The 17,773-nt window shown below is 40.1% G+C and overlaps 1 protein-coding gene across 1 annotated transcript in view; it reads right to left on the bottom strand.

Moving 5' to 3' along the window:
- Positions 1-1,083: 1,083 nt before the first annotated feature.
- IBTK (inhibitor of Bruton tyrosine kinase) overlaps positions 1,084-17,773 on the bottom strand; it is a gene marked incomplete at its 5' end in the record, with an annotated part of 49,851 nt that continues 33,161 nt past the window's right edge. Inside the window, 4 exons of the mRNA XM_084261429.1 lie at positions 1,084-2,824; positions 3,877-4,009; positions 4,112-4,180; positions 11,946-12,095. Coding sequence (XP_084117555.1) covers positions 2,699-2,824; positions 3,877-4,009; positions 4,112-4,180; positions 11,946-12,095 — 478 coding nt within the window. The 3' untranslated portion in view covers positions 1,084-2,698. The remainder of the gene's footprint in view (positions 2,825-3,876; positions 4,010-4,111; positions 4,181-11,945; positions 12,096-17,773) is intronic.

The following is a 17,773-nucleotide window of genomic DNA, read 5'->3' as shown; positions in this document are numbered from 1 at the left end:
CTCTTGAAATACCCCTACCTGTTTTTTCAGAAGACATCAAGCAAAATGATACTTGTGGTATGCACTGATCTAAACCGGAGAGCCCAGCAAAGGATGACAAAGATAACAGGAGTGTGTGACATGAGGAGAGACCAAGAGCTAGGGCTGTGGTGCCTGGAGAGGGGACAGCTCAGGGCATCCTGCAATATCTGAAAGTAGCTGGTGGAAAGGCAGGGAAGAAGATGAAGGTCGACTTCTCAGTAGTGCTCAGTGACAGGACAGGAGACAAGGAAGGGCACAAACTGAAATACAGGAAGTTGTTTAAAAATGCTTTTTATACTGTGAGGATAGTCATACGTATTGTGTTGGGCTTGTGGAGTCTCTGTACTTGGAGACAACTGCAACGCTGAGTGGACAGGGACAAAGAAGCCTGTTTGAGCAAGGGGGGTTAGCCTGGGCAAGCCCCAGAGGTTGCTTTCAATCTTGATGACGATGCACTTGTCAAGTTTATACCAAAAAAATAGATTGGCCTCAAATTACTAGGAAATTATTGCTTTCCATGAAAACAAAGTAGGCAACTGAAGAATGTTTGAAGTTCTACCACTTCCACAGATTTTAACACCTGTTGAACTACCTTGTTCTGAATTTTTTTTGGGGGGTTTGTGTGTACCTTAAGCTATCCCAAGTGTATCCAGGGATTTAGAAATTGTTTCCACTATAATCTGAATTTTTTAAACACACTCAGACATTTTAAACTGTTACTCTCCAAGTTTTAAGGAAGTTAAATAAAAATGGAATCCGTGCATTTACACACCTTTCTGTGATGCATTTTAGCCTTATGCTGTTCTAACACAACAGTTTAAAAAGAGGTTCTCAATCTCAAAAGCGGTACACTGATCTTCCCTCACTTTTCTCTGTGAATAGTAAGTATAATCAGTGAGAATCCAGAAGCAAAACGCAGCAATAAACTTAAAATTTAAATGGTTGTCCAGCTCCTCAGCACTGTGGAAGCATGAATCCTCTTATGACAGGAAAATAACATTTTAAACAACATATTCTAAGCTAAAAAATAAATATCAAAATGCAAGCCAGCAACTTCACAAAGATTTTATTTTTTGAGAACAAATTGGGTTTGCACCTGGAAAGGCTCACTGCTTTTATAGCTATTTCTCATGGTACATAAGCTTTTTTTTAATTCAGGAGTTTCAGCAGGCCCCACGGTCCTGCAGTGCATCAAGCAAAGCACTTGCTGCAAGTATTCTCATCAGTATAGTGAATGAAACACCAGCAGAATTTAAAACAGAATTAAAAGCTATGTCTTCCTTTGCCTGCGTAGCTTCAAGACACCCACAGTTCTTGCTTCATGTACAAAAGAAAGACTTTTAGATGACTCTCTAGTTACCTAAAGTATCAATTATATAGAGACAGCACAAAAGTATACTAACTTTGTGTAAATCAAGATTTTATGGTTTATTGCATTTGTTTACAATATTTGTGGGGGAGTTTTTGGTGTAGCTTGACCTGAAACCATTAGATGTATCTACAGAGGGGTGTTTTTTCAACATTCAACTCTTATCACACAGTGATCAATTCTCTACATTCATCTTCTGTAGCTCCCTCAGTTCCAGTTTTCCAGAGTTCATGCTGACACTATTGAAAAAGTACAAGTTCAAACACACCTACACAAACAAACTAGACAGAATATTGCAGATAAGGCTACTTTTTTTTTTTTTTCCTTTTCATATATATAGAGAGAGATATAAATTTGTTTAAACCAGGCACGGAGAACTTTGGAACACACAATACCAAAAGCCACCTACAATAATCTTTGAAGATTAGGTGTTTGCAAATCCCAGTCAAGCATTCATCCCTACAGCTTTAACAACAAACACACAGATCTTTTTTATTTCCCCAGCACTTCAGAAGAGAACTGCACCTTCAACATAGCAGTTCTAAAACTGTACCATATATACCAGAATAAGACTACAGATGAGCTAATTAAGTGCCACCACGTTCTATTCAACTGTGTGCTTTACTTCACAAAGGAACCGACAGCTCAAGGGCCGGCCTCACAACAGTGAATAAGCATGCATGACTGAACTGAGAGCAGGCAACCGCAGGGCACTTGGGTACCGCACAGAAGTTCATCCTGGAGCACAACAGTAAAGAATACTGGCTGCAGCAATCAGAGAACCAGTGCTTACACGTGTTAACCTAAGGAAAACTGCATTATCAAGCTGTACTTTTACATAACGTTCAAGCACAAACTTTTTGCAATAGTCCAAATTAGCCAGAAAGCTCTGAAGAATATGTTCCCCCCTCCCAAACTTTAAAGATGTATAGTTCTGCATATTCAATTCCACATTAAAATCACAAAACAAGCACTTGCTTTTCAGCCACCTGTGAATTCAACAAAAAACCCTCACAATTTAAGATTAGTAAATGCATTTCCAATCTACAGCTTCATGTAACGTTACTAATAGTATGCCCCATTAAAGAAAGTCTCTCAAAACATACATACAATATATACCGTGGGTAAAGGACACAGTGAACACATTATTTCCATTCTCTCTAACAAATACCTAGCAATTATTATGTGCAGAGTTTGAATGCTGATGTTAAAAATTACATGACTCCTGTTCTTCCAGTCCCACTCTACTTGTTACAAGAATTACAACTTCAGAAGTGCACGTACAACATGGACTGTGAAGAGCTTAAATTAGTGCTTGTTCCACCTAGGTGCTGCCATAGGTCCCTGCGGAGCCCTTTCAACAGTCACAAATTCATCAGGGTTGTCAAAAGCTTCATAGTGGATTAATAAATCTTGAATAGCACACTCCTCGATCTGGAAGGAAAACATAACATGTACGTCAGTGCCAGTTCTACATTTACACCGGCAGCACAACAATGAACTGGCTTTCCTGGTCCTGAATCCACATCTGCTACAGACCTCCTAATCAGGAGGAAGCAGTAGATAAGGCCCTTTGTCAGACAACTGAAAGAAACCTTATGTGTACAGGTCCTGCTCCTCATGGGTGACTACAAGCCAGCAACATCCTGAAGTGGCAAAGAAGGCTGACAGCTTCCTGTGCTCTACAAGGGACAGCGCTGCCACAAATTGACACAGATTCTTCCCCTCAGCACTGATGAGACATTTGGTGTGCTGGGTCCACTTTTGGACTCCCCAGTACCAGAGAGACACAGGCATACTGGAGAGACTCCAGTGAAGGAAGACAAGAGTGATTAAGTACTTGGAACATCTGACATATGAGGAAACACCAAGAACACTCCAGTTACTCAGTGTGGAGAAGGAAGGCTCAGGGAAGCCTTATCAAAGTGTGTAAGTATCTGATGGGAGACAGCAAATATAGCCGATTCAAACTCCTTCCTGGTGGCGCCCAGCAACAAGAGCAAGAAGCACAGACTGAAATACAGAAAATTGCATTTAAAAGTAAAATTCTTTTCTAGTGTGGAAGTGGTTAGGTACTGGAACACATTTCCCAGGAAGCCCATAGAGTCTCCATCCTTGTAGATATTCAAAAGCTGCCTAGAGTTAGCTTTGAGCAACCTGCTCTCGTTAACCCTGTTGTGAGTGAGGGTTTGGATTAGACAATTTCCCAGGGGTTCCTTCCAACCTCAACCATTCTCTGATGCTGCAAATGTATTAATCATGGAATCACTCAGTCAACTTGATCTGAAGACAGGCCTACCTTATCAAACAGTAATGTGACATTATTATTAGATGGTATTTAATAGCATTATGTAAACAATACTATGCACATAAATACATAACTAATCCTAAAAACTGGTCTACAAACAGCCATTGGAAACTCCTTGTGCTGCCTTTACAGCTACAGTATTTAGCATGGGGTTTTTTGTTGGTTTTGGTTTTTTTACCTGTATCAAAGCCAAAGGTTTCTCTCTGCTCCTAATCAGAGCAGCTTCTTGCTGGAGCTCTTCCTCTACAATAGCAGAAAACATGACAGGTGCTATCACAGGAGATTTAGTTGGTGATGTTGCTAACCAAGGACTGCAAAAAAAACAAAAAAACAAATGACGTAAGGCAGCACCAAGAACACAGTCAGCACAAGACACTGAATTAAACTGAAACATGTTTTTGTGTCAAACTTACTTATGACTCTCCAGCTGTGGAGAGTCCAGAACATGGTCTTCCGGAACCGGGTTACTCCTTGTGGTGCTCCTGGAAAAAGATAGGAAAGGAGAGTGAAAGTCACTGACAGAGAATTCTCTTACATAATCCTGTGAGGTACAAATTTAAAGAAGGCAATTATATACAGTAGGATTTTACATCCTAATGCTTTTCTTCTGGGATGCTGAATTTGTCCAAGAGTAATACTGTGACAGGAGGAGACACAGATGCTCATTTCTGACTAACAGAATTTAATGCATCTTCAGTTTGGACATTAATTCTGGCATTTCCTAGCATCTTTTTATATGTGTAAAATAGTCAACTGAGTTGTGTATTAACAGCATTGACTATAAATGTTTGCAATTAATATGAAAAAACGGATTCCACTTAAAACAAAAAAAAAACCCAAACTGTCCTGCATTCAAGTTAAACATTTTCTGTGAAAGAACCTGTGCTACATTAGCGCTAGTAAATTATTTCCTCAAATGTAAGCCCAGAAATTAAGGGCTTCCAGTACCTATCCTGCAACCACCTCTCACATTCTTAAGAAACAGCATAAGACTAGAATTAACAGAATTGAAAACATAAGAAAATAAAATCCTGAAATATAAATAAAGAGCCCCCAAAGCAAACATTATTTTGTTCAGTTGCAAAACGTTAACCTGTCAGCAAAAAGCAGTCACATTTGGTATACTGTTTCCCTTCACTAGATTTTTAAGAAAAATCCTACATCTGCAGGAAGAGATGGACCTACTCTCATTATTTAATACATTTCTTTGGCAACTTTTACAATTTCCAGAACTCAAAAAATTGTTAAAGCATACTGTGAAGTGCTAGCAAGCTTTTTTGAATTATTCTATGGCACTGTTAAAACTCTAAGAGTGTTGGTACTTCAATAAATCAGTCTCAATTTTCTTTAAGGCTTCGGTAAGTGGCCACAAAATCTTGGAAAAGAGGAAAAAATTCTATAGAAACCTGAAAGAATTCCAGTAACTGCTGAGTTCTCTGCCTGGAATATTTTCTCCAGAACACAATTCCAAAGACAACAAGCACCATGATTCCTACCACTAAGCAATGACGGCAAGATCTCAAGAAATCTGAAACACAACATCCATCAGCAAAACCGGCATTTAAATCAACCCTGACCCGTCTTTCTTCACAAGACACAGTTTTGCCCACCAAGCAGCCAACTACCCAAAGAACAGAATAAACACCAGTTTAACTGCTCCAAGAAAAATGCATCTATAGAACTGCAGCAACAGCTGCCAGGGTATAACATTGGACTTCAGCTTTCCAGGGTCACTCTCCTGAAGCAAACCCAGCAGACAACCTCTTCTGCCAGGTCATACTGCTTCTGCGTTTCCACTAGGAAAACAAAGTTCCTGCGAGTCAAGATGATCCTTCTCCTCCCTTTTCAGTAACTGTGATCCTGTCAGATACTGGCAGGACAGCCCATGGTAACCTGTGTGGAAAGGACACCAAAAAGGTGTGGTAGTCTCCAAACTGGATGTTGCAGGACCACCTCTATTCCAGAGCTTTGAAAGAACTGACACACAGAACAGCAGCTCCTTGACAAGAGTGCTCAAATCTGCTGTTACCATTCTCCAGATTAAGTATCTGGATATCTGCAGTTCTCTATTTTGACCTCACTTACACACAATGCTTTTTCCACAGGGGGTGAAAAACAGTTAAAAATGGAAAAAAGGTAGAAAAATCAGTATCTTGGCTTTTTTTCTTTTGTTTTTTTCCTTTTTTATCTTTGATAAAAGAAAACCAGTAGCAGGTTAGAGAAACTGATTTTATTCAAGAAATGTAGCAGGTCATGTCAGCTAAGTGTAATGAGTATGGGAATTCTGGAAGACATTGACTCAAAGTGCCACATCACTATTTAATTTTTTAAACAAGTTGCTCGTACCTCTTCCACCTAGCTAATTCCTTAACCTCTTTACAGCTGGGTTATCTTATTCTCTAAAATCATTATTAACTAAAAGAAAGATAACCGAGTTAACACTGGTGGACATAATAAGCAGCAAAGCTCAAACCAGTAGACAGTATTCAGAGATGCTATTAATTTAGCAAAGGATAAAGGTGAATAAAGCAATGGGAAAGGAAATTCAGAAGCATGAAACAAGATTGTGTGAAGGCTGCAGTAGCTGTAAGCTGGGAGTTCTTCAGCTTGATGAGAAAAAGGAGAATCCAGTGTGTTCTGATCATGCTAATGAATCAGAAGTGTGTGGCTAGAATTAAAAAAAAAAAAAATCCCCAGAACTGTTTGCACTTGATGCAAATACTTTTGCCAACATGTACCACGATGGATGAAATTTATTGGGAAGAACTTTCAGTTATGGTCTCTGAGGTTCAAGGAAGAATATAATCTAAACTGTTATAGATGCAGAGAAGAATAACAGTCTTCCACCAATCATCTTCTGAGAGATGACTAAAAATTATTTCTAACCTTGCAAAGGAAATAAGAGAGAATGACTACACTTCAGAGACATATCTTGACTGATTTCTGATATACAAGCACAACCTCCCTCAAACACAAAACCAGGCTGTTTAAATGTCCTTTATGTCAAGCAAACATGGCAGAAGGCTGACAGGAATGAACAGGCAACTTTAGATGGACTTCAAATTCAAAAAGGACACATATAAACAGTGGAAGCAAGGACATCTGCACCAGAAAAAAAATCAAAATATTACAACTGCCACTGTACACAGAAGTAAGAGACAAGGCTCAGGTGGAGTTGAAACAACCAAAGGATGTGTGGGACAAAAAGCAGAGCTTCCATATTATCAAAAAGAAGAACAAAACAACCAACTAGAGAAGTTGCCTGATGACTGGAAAAAGTTAAATGCTATAACCATTTTCAAGGAGGAGGACATAGGAAACCACAGACTCATCAGTCACCTCAATCCTGGGGAAGGTTGTAGAGCAAATCTTTCTATAAGCAATTTCTGAGCACAGATGAGACAAGACGATGACTGAGAACAGCCAGCACGGATTTATGACAAGCCAAGCTGCGTACAGTCAAAGCAACTGCCTTCTGTGATAAGATGACAGGCCCTGCAGACAAGCAGAGAGCAGCGGATGTCACGTTATTTGGCTTCAGTAAGATTTTCAACATGTTCTATTATATCCTTACACTCAGTCTGAAAAATATGGACTTAGGGTAAATGGACTACTCAATGGGTGGAAAATGGGCTGGACTGAAAGCCTCCAGGGGTTGCAGATTAGCTGCACAAGCTCCAGCTGGAAACCAAGCACTAGCGCAGGTCCTCAGGGACTGAAACTGGGACCACTCCTGTTTGGCATTTAGCGTTTTATTCATCACAAAAGGAGGCAGCAAAGGAGAGGTAGGAGAGAGTGCACTCTGCATTTGCCCTTGAAATTCATGAGTTCTTGTTTGCTTGTTTTTCCAGCCTCTTGAGGGCCTTTTGAATGTCAGGCTGGCATCCAGAATGTGGACTGTGCACCCTTCCCATCCATCTGTGGCCTTGTTCAAAGTCCTGTATTTGGAAGAGAACACCCCCACAAAGCCATACAGGCCAGGGGCTGACTGGCTAGAAAGCAGCACTGCAGAGAAGGACCTGCAGAGAGTCCTGCATGGCAGCACGCTCAAGTCAAATCAATACATGCCCTTGCAGCAGAAGTGGCCAACTGCATACTGGGCTGTACTGGCAAGAGAGTAGCCAGGCAGTCAGAGGCAGTGTCTCTCCCCCCTGTGCTGTATTTCTTAGTCTCCATACAGAGCATCACATCCAGTTTCAGGCTCCTCAATACATGAAGAATGCTGCCACGTTGAAGCAAGTCCAGCAGAGGACCACCAAGATTAGGAGCTGGAGCAGCTCAGAAAGGCTGAGGTATAACTTAACTGGACCAGGCCCTGAGCAACATGATCTTGTTTACGCAGGAAGCCAAACTGGAGAATCTAAATTATTCTAGGATTTCAACAGCAGGGGAGAACTTTTTAGCTGAAAATCAGACAAATCAGCTTCCAGATTTTACTGCATTTCAGAAAGATAGAAACATAAAAGGCAGGAAAGAACCAGAGAAAAGGAAGCAGAAGAGATGAAGGCAGGTTTTTGCTTGCTGGTTTAATTAAGAACATGTTTGCACAACCTCCTAAATGCCTTAACTCTAGCATCCTCTCCCTACTTTATCTCTTTTTCCACCTGTTTTAGTAATGTTCACCCTCCTGCACATCTGACAGCAACCAAAACCTATCCAGCCCATTTCTCTCTCACAATCCAAAGAATTCACAGCACTACTAGAAATGAATCCAAGTAGACTGTTATACTTAAGTCTGTTTCAGTACAGATAAAGAGTTCTTTCCAGGTAAGACTTCTAAATAAACAAACAAAAAACCCTCTAACACCACAAAAAACCCCCACAACAGAAATTTCCAAACAGTGGAATTCATAGTCCCAGTGTCATAGCACACTTTACTCACCACTTAAGAGATAAGTTTAAATACCTGTGTCATCTCCCTCAATTTAAGCATGGCTTTAAATTCCAGGAAGCCTTTCAGATATTTTGAGGCTGTTTGTACATATGTACATCTGTGGTTTTTTGCTAGCAAGGCACTCGGTCCAGATATTAAATCAAGCTCAGATATTTCAACATGCTAGATTAATTCTTCAGCTGGCATCCAAATAGCCATAGAAATGGAACAGATGGGAAATGGGAAGCTAGCATGTACAGAAAAATTGAAAAAAGCCTCAAAAATACAGAGCTTGGAAACCTGGAATTCTTGAAAATTAAAGACCGATGCAGAGACAAAAGTGGCTCTGCATGCAAAAAAAAAGATGACAGCCAAGTATCATCAGTACTAAACAACCCGATTATCTCAGTTGGCTGAACTTGAATGACTCCAGCACAGCCACCAAGATGTCCCAGCTCTCAGCTCCCCAGTGTTTATTGAAGATTTGTCATCTGAGGCCAATTCAGGTCCACTGCATCCCTGCTCTAATGACTGCTCTCGGAAAAGGAACACAAAGCCTGGTCTTCTGCAGAACCTCTTGGGTTTTGCTGTACCATTTGAGTCATGTACTACTTATTAGCTCATTATTAGCCATGCCAGAACTAGGCCATTCCCATGCGAAGCCACAGAGACTAGTTTCCACTAAGACTCTTCACTGCTCCCTGGAGTAACACAGTAAAGACAACCCAGGCTGCCACAACAAAGTTAAGTCATGGCAGGCCTACGTTTGGACTAGGACTTACACATGCACAGCTGCACAGCACAACTCCCAAGGCCAAGCTGTCCCTGGAAACAATGCAGCCTCATCCACACAGCCCAGCTTTTGGGCTGAGCTGCCCCTGGACTGAGTCCAGTTCACATCTCCACAGTCACGACACGGTTCATCTACGGAAAATTTCTGGGTTGCATAAACTGGAAGGTGACAATATACAAAAAGAGAGTCTTTATGCAACCACCAAAAAAAACTCATCTAGAAACCGAAGAAAATTGTCAATTTAATTACTGCACAGTTTATCAAAAGAAAAAAGACAAAGCAGGAAGAGTAGCCATGTGAATATCTTTAGCCTCCCATTAGTGAGTCTGACATCACAGATGAGGACTGCTTATGCTCTATACACGTGCAATTTCCTTCTCTGAAAAAAGAAGAGGTAAGGGTGGGGATAATTAATCTTCACAGAAATAGCCCTTGAATGCCACAGGCAAAAATCAGAGCCTACTGTGACAGGAACTATGCAGTCAAAGAATAAAATGACCCCAAACTAGAAACTCAACTCCTAACTTTCAGATGGATGATCTAGTCACCCAGGCTCTTTAAACCTAATAGAGAGAAATAAGCATCTTCAGACATCATTCAAAACAACCTGTGAAATAGCTCGGGAAGTGCTGTCTTTTCCAACTGATTATAGTCAATCTAGTCATCTAGGCTCCCACTAGCTTAATGTATCATTTTCAGACAGCTAACTTATTAGACCTGGATTCAGCTCAAATAATGCACTTTGGGAGTGTGCAGACTGGCCAGACCGCACAGATGAGACAGAACAATGCAAAAGGAAAAGAAATGACTTGATAAAGATCACAGAGTTTGTGTGATGAAGCTAATAATAGAACCCAGTCCTAATTCCCTTATCACCAGTCCCTGCCACATCCCATATGACAAAAAACCTTATTATTTTGCTTGCAACAAAATTAATGATACCTGGTTTTCTGAAGATTTGTGATTCATGTCCCTACACCACCACTCACCACAGTAACTTCAGCTCTATTCCTCTGTTCCTGAAGAGTGGTACATACCCCCTCCAAATCCCCCTACCTCTCTAATACCATCCAATACACAATGTTCCTATTTTCTACCCTCAATTTGGTCTTTATCTACCAGTTACTCAGCTTGCATAGAAACTAAGAGTGAGGCCCAGCAGAACTTTCTTTTCTTTATGCAGTGGACAGTTTTTGGAGGAAGATGGAACGAGAGTTCCTAAGAAAAACTCAATGTCACAGCTCCTTGTGCACCAACAGGCTCTGCAAGCTCCTCTTCCTCAGCACAGCTCTGTAACCTTGAGTCAGGCTGCTATGAGAGTTGAGACATAAGGAAGAGCTGTGCAAGGGCTCCTCCTCTTCACTCAGGAGCTACATTTCAGCTCAGTTCCTCAGTCTCAGCCCTTCCTCGAGCTACACTGCAGCTATGCCCAAGCCCAGCCTTGCAGTACCTGACCCTGACTTGACTTGCAGGTTTGACCTCAACTCTGCCTCATTCCAATGGATCTGTCTGCAGCTCATCCCCCTTTCCATCATGGAGCTGCCCTGCTCACCTCACTGCAGCACAGAGGGGCTCTGCCCTTGCTAAGCAGGCCACTGTCCAGCTGGTCCTGCTGTCAACCCTTGGCTCCCTTACTACTGTGGGGCAGCTTACCAGGGCAGCCTCCAGACAGAGGGTGGGAAAGCCTGTAAGGTTTTCAGGACCTTCGAAACACACAGCATGCAAAGTTACTGATAATAGGGGGAAAAGATGTAGGTGGGTGGGCTGCTCAGTTGTACTTCAGGAATAAGACTGAAATTTCTTTCCTCCATTTAGAGTTATTTTAAACCAAAAAAACAGAGGTTTAGTGGAGGTAGCAAGAGAATGTGTGGCTAAAACAGTTTCACCAAAGAACAATACAATCTAATAACTAGACACAATTCATGTGCACCTCAGAAGTTATTTTTGCCCTTAGGATTGTAATTCCCAATAAATTACGACACACAGATACAACCAATGCATCAATATTTCAGTAAGCCATCTTCATCCATGAAAAACTGCACCTAAACAATTGTCAGCTTATAAAAACCCTCAGATCAAGAAATGCCAGAACTGTGTTTGAATAAACTGATTTTATCTACTCAGTGGTTACACAGAAATACTCCTAAGCAAAGTCTGTTTCATACATGTCTTAACTGAATGCTAAAGAATATCTTATTTCTATGCAAATTAGAAAACTCTGGTTTTCCATTTTTACATATACATACCCAAGTGTACACACACGTATTTTGTTGAGAGCCTGCCGTGTTTATGTTCATGCACACACACACGTGTTCATATATATGGACACAAACACTTTGAATCTCAAATTATCAGCAGTGGCATTAAATTGCTTTTGTGTCTTTAAGCTTTCTAGTCATAAGATTATTAAGTTCATAAAATTGCTCATAAATTCCTATCAACAGAATTATTAAAAGAATGATTACCAGATTACCTTTTTAAAAAAGACAGTTTTAGCCTTTCTTATTTCAGAAGAATTTAAACAGGTTATTGTGATTCTTGTATAACAGTTGATCAATTAGGAAAAAGACTGTTCTTTTACCTTACGGTGCTTTGGACTGAAGAATCCTCAGTTCCTTTATATCCAGCTCTTTTGATACCAGTACCAGGTGAATTTGCACTCATACATTTTTCTTCTTCCATTACAAGATCACGGAATGACTTTGGCAAAGCAGAATGTAATGAAGATGACCTAAACAAAAAAAGCCAACCTCAACAACTTACTTTATACTTGCATGTTCCAAAACTCCATATTGTTCTACAATTTATACAGCACAGAGGGCCTTAAAAGTAAAAACACAGTGTTATTTGGCTTTTGTGTCTCACTATTATGCCTGCTAGAGCCCACTCGCTAAAGTAAGTCACTATGGATCAAACAGGTAAACGTAAGAAAATAAATAGTTTGGAGACCAGAACAAACCAGCAGTATGGAAATTTCATTAGGTTTTGGTGGTTTTGTTTTCTTTCTAAAAACCACCCCTCCATCTATTTGCCCCAACTCATCCTCTTAAAAAAGCAGTTTTGTTTTCACAGAAAACCTGTCCCAAGCAAGCCGTACCTTTTCTAACAGTACCATTCCTTGACATGCGTTCTCGTAACTCACACAATGCTCTAATACTTTTGTTCTAATACTGTTCATTTACCAACACAAAAGTCCAGTATAGCTGATAAGATACTAAATGAATTCCTCATACATACTGGATGCTCTATAAATCACTTAATTCACAGTGAAATTCATAAAAATGATAGTTTTTTTCTTTTATTTACCCAAGTCTAATGTGCATTGTTACCGAGCTAACGCCTGCATATTATATGCCAAAAATAAACCGGTATAAGAAAAGAGCAATTTAACATCATAGCTGTACTGAATGCTTTCTGATCCAAAAGATCTTTTAGTTACAGAATTCAAGGCAGATACCAATAGTCTTTCCCTTACTCATCAAGGCTTTGGAATTAATCCTTCATCCATTTGCTTACATTTAACTTTACTCAGCCTAGCAGTCCCTCTCATTGTAAAATACACAAAATATATATTGGAAGAATTGCTCTGCTGATTATTCAGGCAAAGAAATAAACAATCAATTACAAGCCCTACTGAATGAAAACAAGCTTCCTATACAACTCAAATTGTTTGTGCAACTACCATAAGGAGGGAAGCATTTGAAGCCAAAGACTTTCAAAATACATCCATGTGGTATAGAATACAAAACAACAAACAGGAGGGAATTAAAATATTGCAACACTGTATCTGAAATCTTACCACAAAAGCATCTGAAAGTTACAGATGATGCCTGAGCCCCATGCTAGGCCACCTGGGCTTCAGTTTTGCTGGGGTTCTTTAATATTACATGAGCAACACAGAAGGCATAGAAATCAAAATGGAAACCTCCAGATGAAGGGGCTCAGAGTCATTTTGCACATCCTCTATTCCTACTACAGGCTGGCAGACAAGAGGACAGGAAAGTGTTTGACCAGAACTTCCCTAAACTTACTGTATCAGGTAGACAAATGGCTCCCTTGAGATTTCCTCTCACAGAAGCTTCTTTTGCTACTGACAACCTAAGTAGTCCTCTTGTTTTCAGGAAGACTCCCTACTGCAATCAGATCTACTTGCAGCACAGCACCAAAATAAAAACCAAAATACCTCCCCCCCCAAAAAAAAAAAACCCAAACCAACCACCAAGATACAAAACACAAAACAACCCAACTTAATCCTGCAACTTTCTCAGCTTCTGGACCTCCAAAACAATTACTGGTGGCTTAAAATGGTTTTACTTAAACTGGCACAAGTTTTCCTTAAGCTGGAACTCTTAACTTCCAGCTTGTCCTGCCTGATACACTGTCATTTCTATTTTTTTCCCCTCTTAAAAAAGTGGGATACAACTAAGTTTCTCTAAGCTGTAACTTCAAGACATCACAGCATGAAGTTCCAAAAGAGCTCTTGATGTCTGGGTATAAACCGGCATGCTGACAACCTAGACATTCTCAACATACATTTCAAATTTCCTTATTCCTCCACTCTTGAAAAGCCTTAGGCTCACCTAAGCTTTAAAAAAAAACCCAAAACCCGAGCAACAGATAAACAACCTCCTTCCCCCCTCCCTCAATTAAAGTACATTTGGAGAGCTAACACCTAACTTCTTGCAGGATACAATCTCGAAGTATCATTAGTTTGGTTACCTGCTCTTCTAATTCCCATTTTCATTCAAGGGAGGAAGCATAGGTTCAGTCCCCCCCCCCAAAGTATGAAACTAGAGGTTTATTTTGGTGGAAAAGGTAGGACACGTGTAGGACAGACTCTGTCTTGCAGTCAACAGAGAACAGAGCCGGAAGGTCCCACACCCTCCTGGCAAGCGTGCTCACTGCACATCCAAGATGAGTATCTCATTTCACGGGAACACCAGTTGTGTGGCTTTGACTATACTGCATGCGTGGAAAGCTGAGTCTATTGCCAAACGCTCTCTAGCAGTTCTTTGTGAATTTACAGAATATAACTTTGCAAACACAATAGTAGAAGAGATGAGTAACACCATTCTATCTTACACACAAAAATTCTTTGAATAACTAGCAAGGTCAATCAAATAACTGATGGCTTTCCTAAAGCATCTGAAGTTTATTCAACAAATGCTCTCTTCTAGAAGCTAGGCATAATTTTAAATACTCATATACCTCCCACTGGTTGCTTGAACTCTTGAGCTACCGGCATTTTCCGTATCAGCAGCCAGAGGAACGCACAGAACCATGCATGGTGACCACACGAACCCTAGACTGGATTCCATCCCCCTGAAGTATACCCTGGCCTGTCCACTTAAGATGGCTTGTGTTACACAGTAGAGCCCAGCTACTTTCAAAAACTGTTAAATCAGAACCTTAAGAGCACAATATATTTTCTGGAGACAGTTATCTAAGTAGATTCAAAAATCAGTCCATACTTGCTTTTTACATGCAAGGAACAGTTCATAGTTAGTTGACAGTTTAAATAACACCCAAGAAGTAAAGCTTATCTAAGTTGATAAAAAGCAAAGTTAAAGTACTCAAAAGTCAGGAGGAAGTTATGTCCTGCATTTTCAAATGCCTTTTATGAGAATGCATCTTAATATCTTATTTCCCATATTAAGTAAATGATTTAACTAGAGGCATCCAGCTCATTATTTGTACTGATTGACTAAAGCACATCTAAAGAGCCATTTATCTTACACTGAAAAATAAAGACTTCAGGAACAACAAAATTTTATGAAGAAGTCCAGAGAATTAGGTAAGTTATGCAATGTTCTTTGAAACCTACTTCAGGCCTTCTTATATCTAAAAGTTGTGTACAAAGGGGAGACGGGAAAGACCAGGCTGGAGAAAGACAGACCCTATACAAGCATCCCCCTACAGAGAAGTTCTCATAGCCCCTTCCCTTGATACCCAAAGTCTGCCAGAGACAAGTATATAAAATTGCAGCTTGAATATGTTTAGTAAAACAAGAAAGGAAGTCAACTGATGATGAGTTAAGATGACTTGTTGAAACTACCCATGAAATGCCTACCCAGTGATCCCTAACATCAACCCAAGCCCCAGCACAGGCAGGTCTGGGGAAGTTTCTTTGAAGACTCCAGAGAAGACCCCCTTGTGACCACTGACAGGCCTCTGACTGAGTGCCTAAGGAAAAGGATTGACTCATGCAGGCCCTGGTCTACCCCATTTGTGGGCCCCTCCCAGCCAGCTGCATCGGCATGAACACCCCTCTCGGGTACCCATCAGGTAGTACATGGGAACACGGCTTTCACAGAGCTTCCACGTGTAAAATTAGCACGTGAATGAGCCTGTGTAAGTTGCATATGTAAGACTGCACACACCCTCACTGTAGAAGTTAGGTTACATATTTTTTTATGCATAATTATAACTTAGTAGTAAAATAATATTCCATCTACTATTTTTAACGTAATAAAAGGACAGCACAACTCAGTATTTCCTGTGTTGGTCGCCATCTGATTCAGCTGTCAGTCTCTTCCAGCAAATTTTAAGTCTTAGAGCTGTATTTGCCCCATGACACCCTCAACAGCTACAACACCTTCAATAGCTAAGTCAGATTTAACTAACTTGCTGCTTGACCTGCAGGGTCACCTGTGTACAGCAGGTAGTGTGATCTTTGGAGCATTTCAGAGGATCAGCGTTAAGGATTCTGAAATTCATCCATTCATTAGAATTCAGACAATAAACCTTGCAAACTTTGTTTCTCCCACCGTGAAGATCCCAATTACAGTTCAGAGGTCAGGCAGACTGAATCTTTAGGAGCAAAGCAACTCATCTGTTTTCTTTTTAAGACAAAATTGTTGGCTTCGCCCAGTGCTGTATCAGAATAACACTGGAGGAATACATGAGACCCTACTTTTTAGTGTTAGGTGTACATGGTCAAAAACAAATTGAGAAGTCCTGCTTGTATAAATCAAAACAGAAGAGTTCAAACTTTTCTTAGATTCACTTGAAATATTGTGTGGTGGGTATTATTAAAAGCAAAGTAACCTAGGCAGTTCATTTTTATAAATACTGTAGTAACACAGCACTATAGCTTATAAGCTAGATACTGGAAATACACAGCATACAATGATTTTTTTCCAGCTAGAATCAACCCGTGATATAGAGATGCCTACAGAGAAGATTTCCTGTCCCTGTTTTCACTGACTACTGGAGGAATCCCAGCCCTCATTGTCAGAATCACTACCTTAAGGAAGTGTCATGCCACACTACCTTGAGTTGACTGAGACACAGCCCATTTCACACCAGACTGATATGATTCTTGCCAGGTCCTGAAAAATACTAACACCTCTTAACCATAAGGTTGAGTGGACTGCATGGTGTCCCCTGGAGAAGCAAAGCGTGTTCTAGTGTCATCAATGGAAGTAGAGTATCATTTTTAGAATCAATTATTACCTGATAACTGCAAGCAGTTCTAGATATTACACTAAACCTTTTGACACAGAAAGCCTCTCAGGAAGCCACTACTGCCAGGAAACAGCTGACCTTTTCCTCAGACAGCTAGCAATGTGATTTTCTTTTTTCTCTACATGAACTCATTAAATAGCTAATTAGTTACATGTCTATTTTGAACATGCACAAGAACAGCATAAAGGCAAATTCCAGCAGATGCTTACTACTCATTTCTGAAAGGCACAACCAATTTATAGGAAGGATTAAAGAAAGACAAAAGAGGGAGACAGCTCTAATTGTGGAAAATAAACCTATCCTTTGAAAGGAAGACAGACTCTATTCCACTTCAAAAACTATTCAGTGTGAAATGAAAACTACTACAATAGCATTTAAACCAGGTGAATTGTATAAAGAAAGTTTTCTGTGGGAGGTATGCATCAAGCTTTGTTTCCACAAAGGAACAAATAAGTCAGCTCTAGAAAGAGGAGTCTGACTCAGACTTCTCCTTGGGTACCAGTACAGAAGCAAGCCACAATAAAAGTCTAGAATTTCTTTAGCAGAGAAAGGGTGAGAACTGTCCAAAATGCACCTCAAGCATGCACAGATGTATTTCTTCTGTAGTAATTAAACACATTACATTGAAATAGCTTACAAATTCTACAATTATACCTTTATGCTTCTGTTCAATACCAACTGTAAAGGTGCCGAATAAATCATGACTTTGTCTAGCATCTCACTATATTCATTGCTGTAAACCTATTTCATTGAACAGACAATAAACCATATTTCCATTTGATACAGTGATATCAATGTGAAGATTTAAACTGTGTAATGAACAGTAAATCAGTCATTTTAAACCCAGTTTGCATCCTTCCACCATAAGAATTCTTAGCAGTGTTTGTCACCTGCTCCAGCTCCCAGTCACCTAGATGATTGTGTTGTCTATCGTTTCGATCT

Source organism: Gallinula chloropus (assembly GCF_964237585.1).
Source record: "Gallinula chloropus genome assembly, chromosome: 3".
NCBI lineage: Eukaryota > Metazoa > Chordata > Aves > Gruiformes > Rallidae > Gallinula > Gallinula chloropus.
Note: the sequence above shows the minus strand (reverse complement) of the source record. Positions and strands in the feature narration are given on the sequence as shown.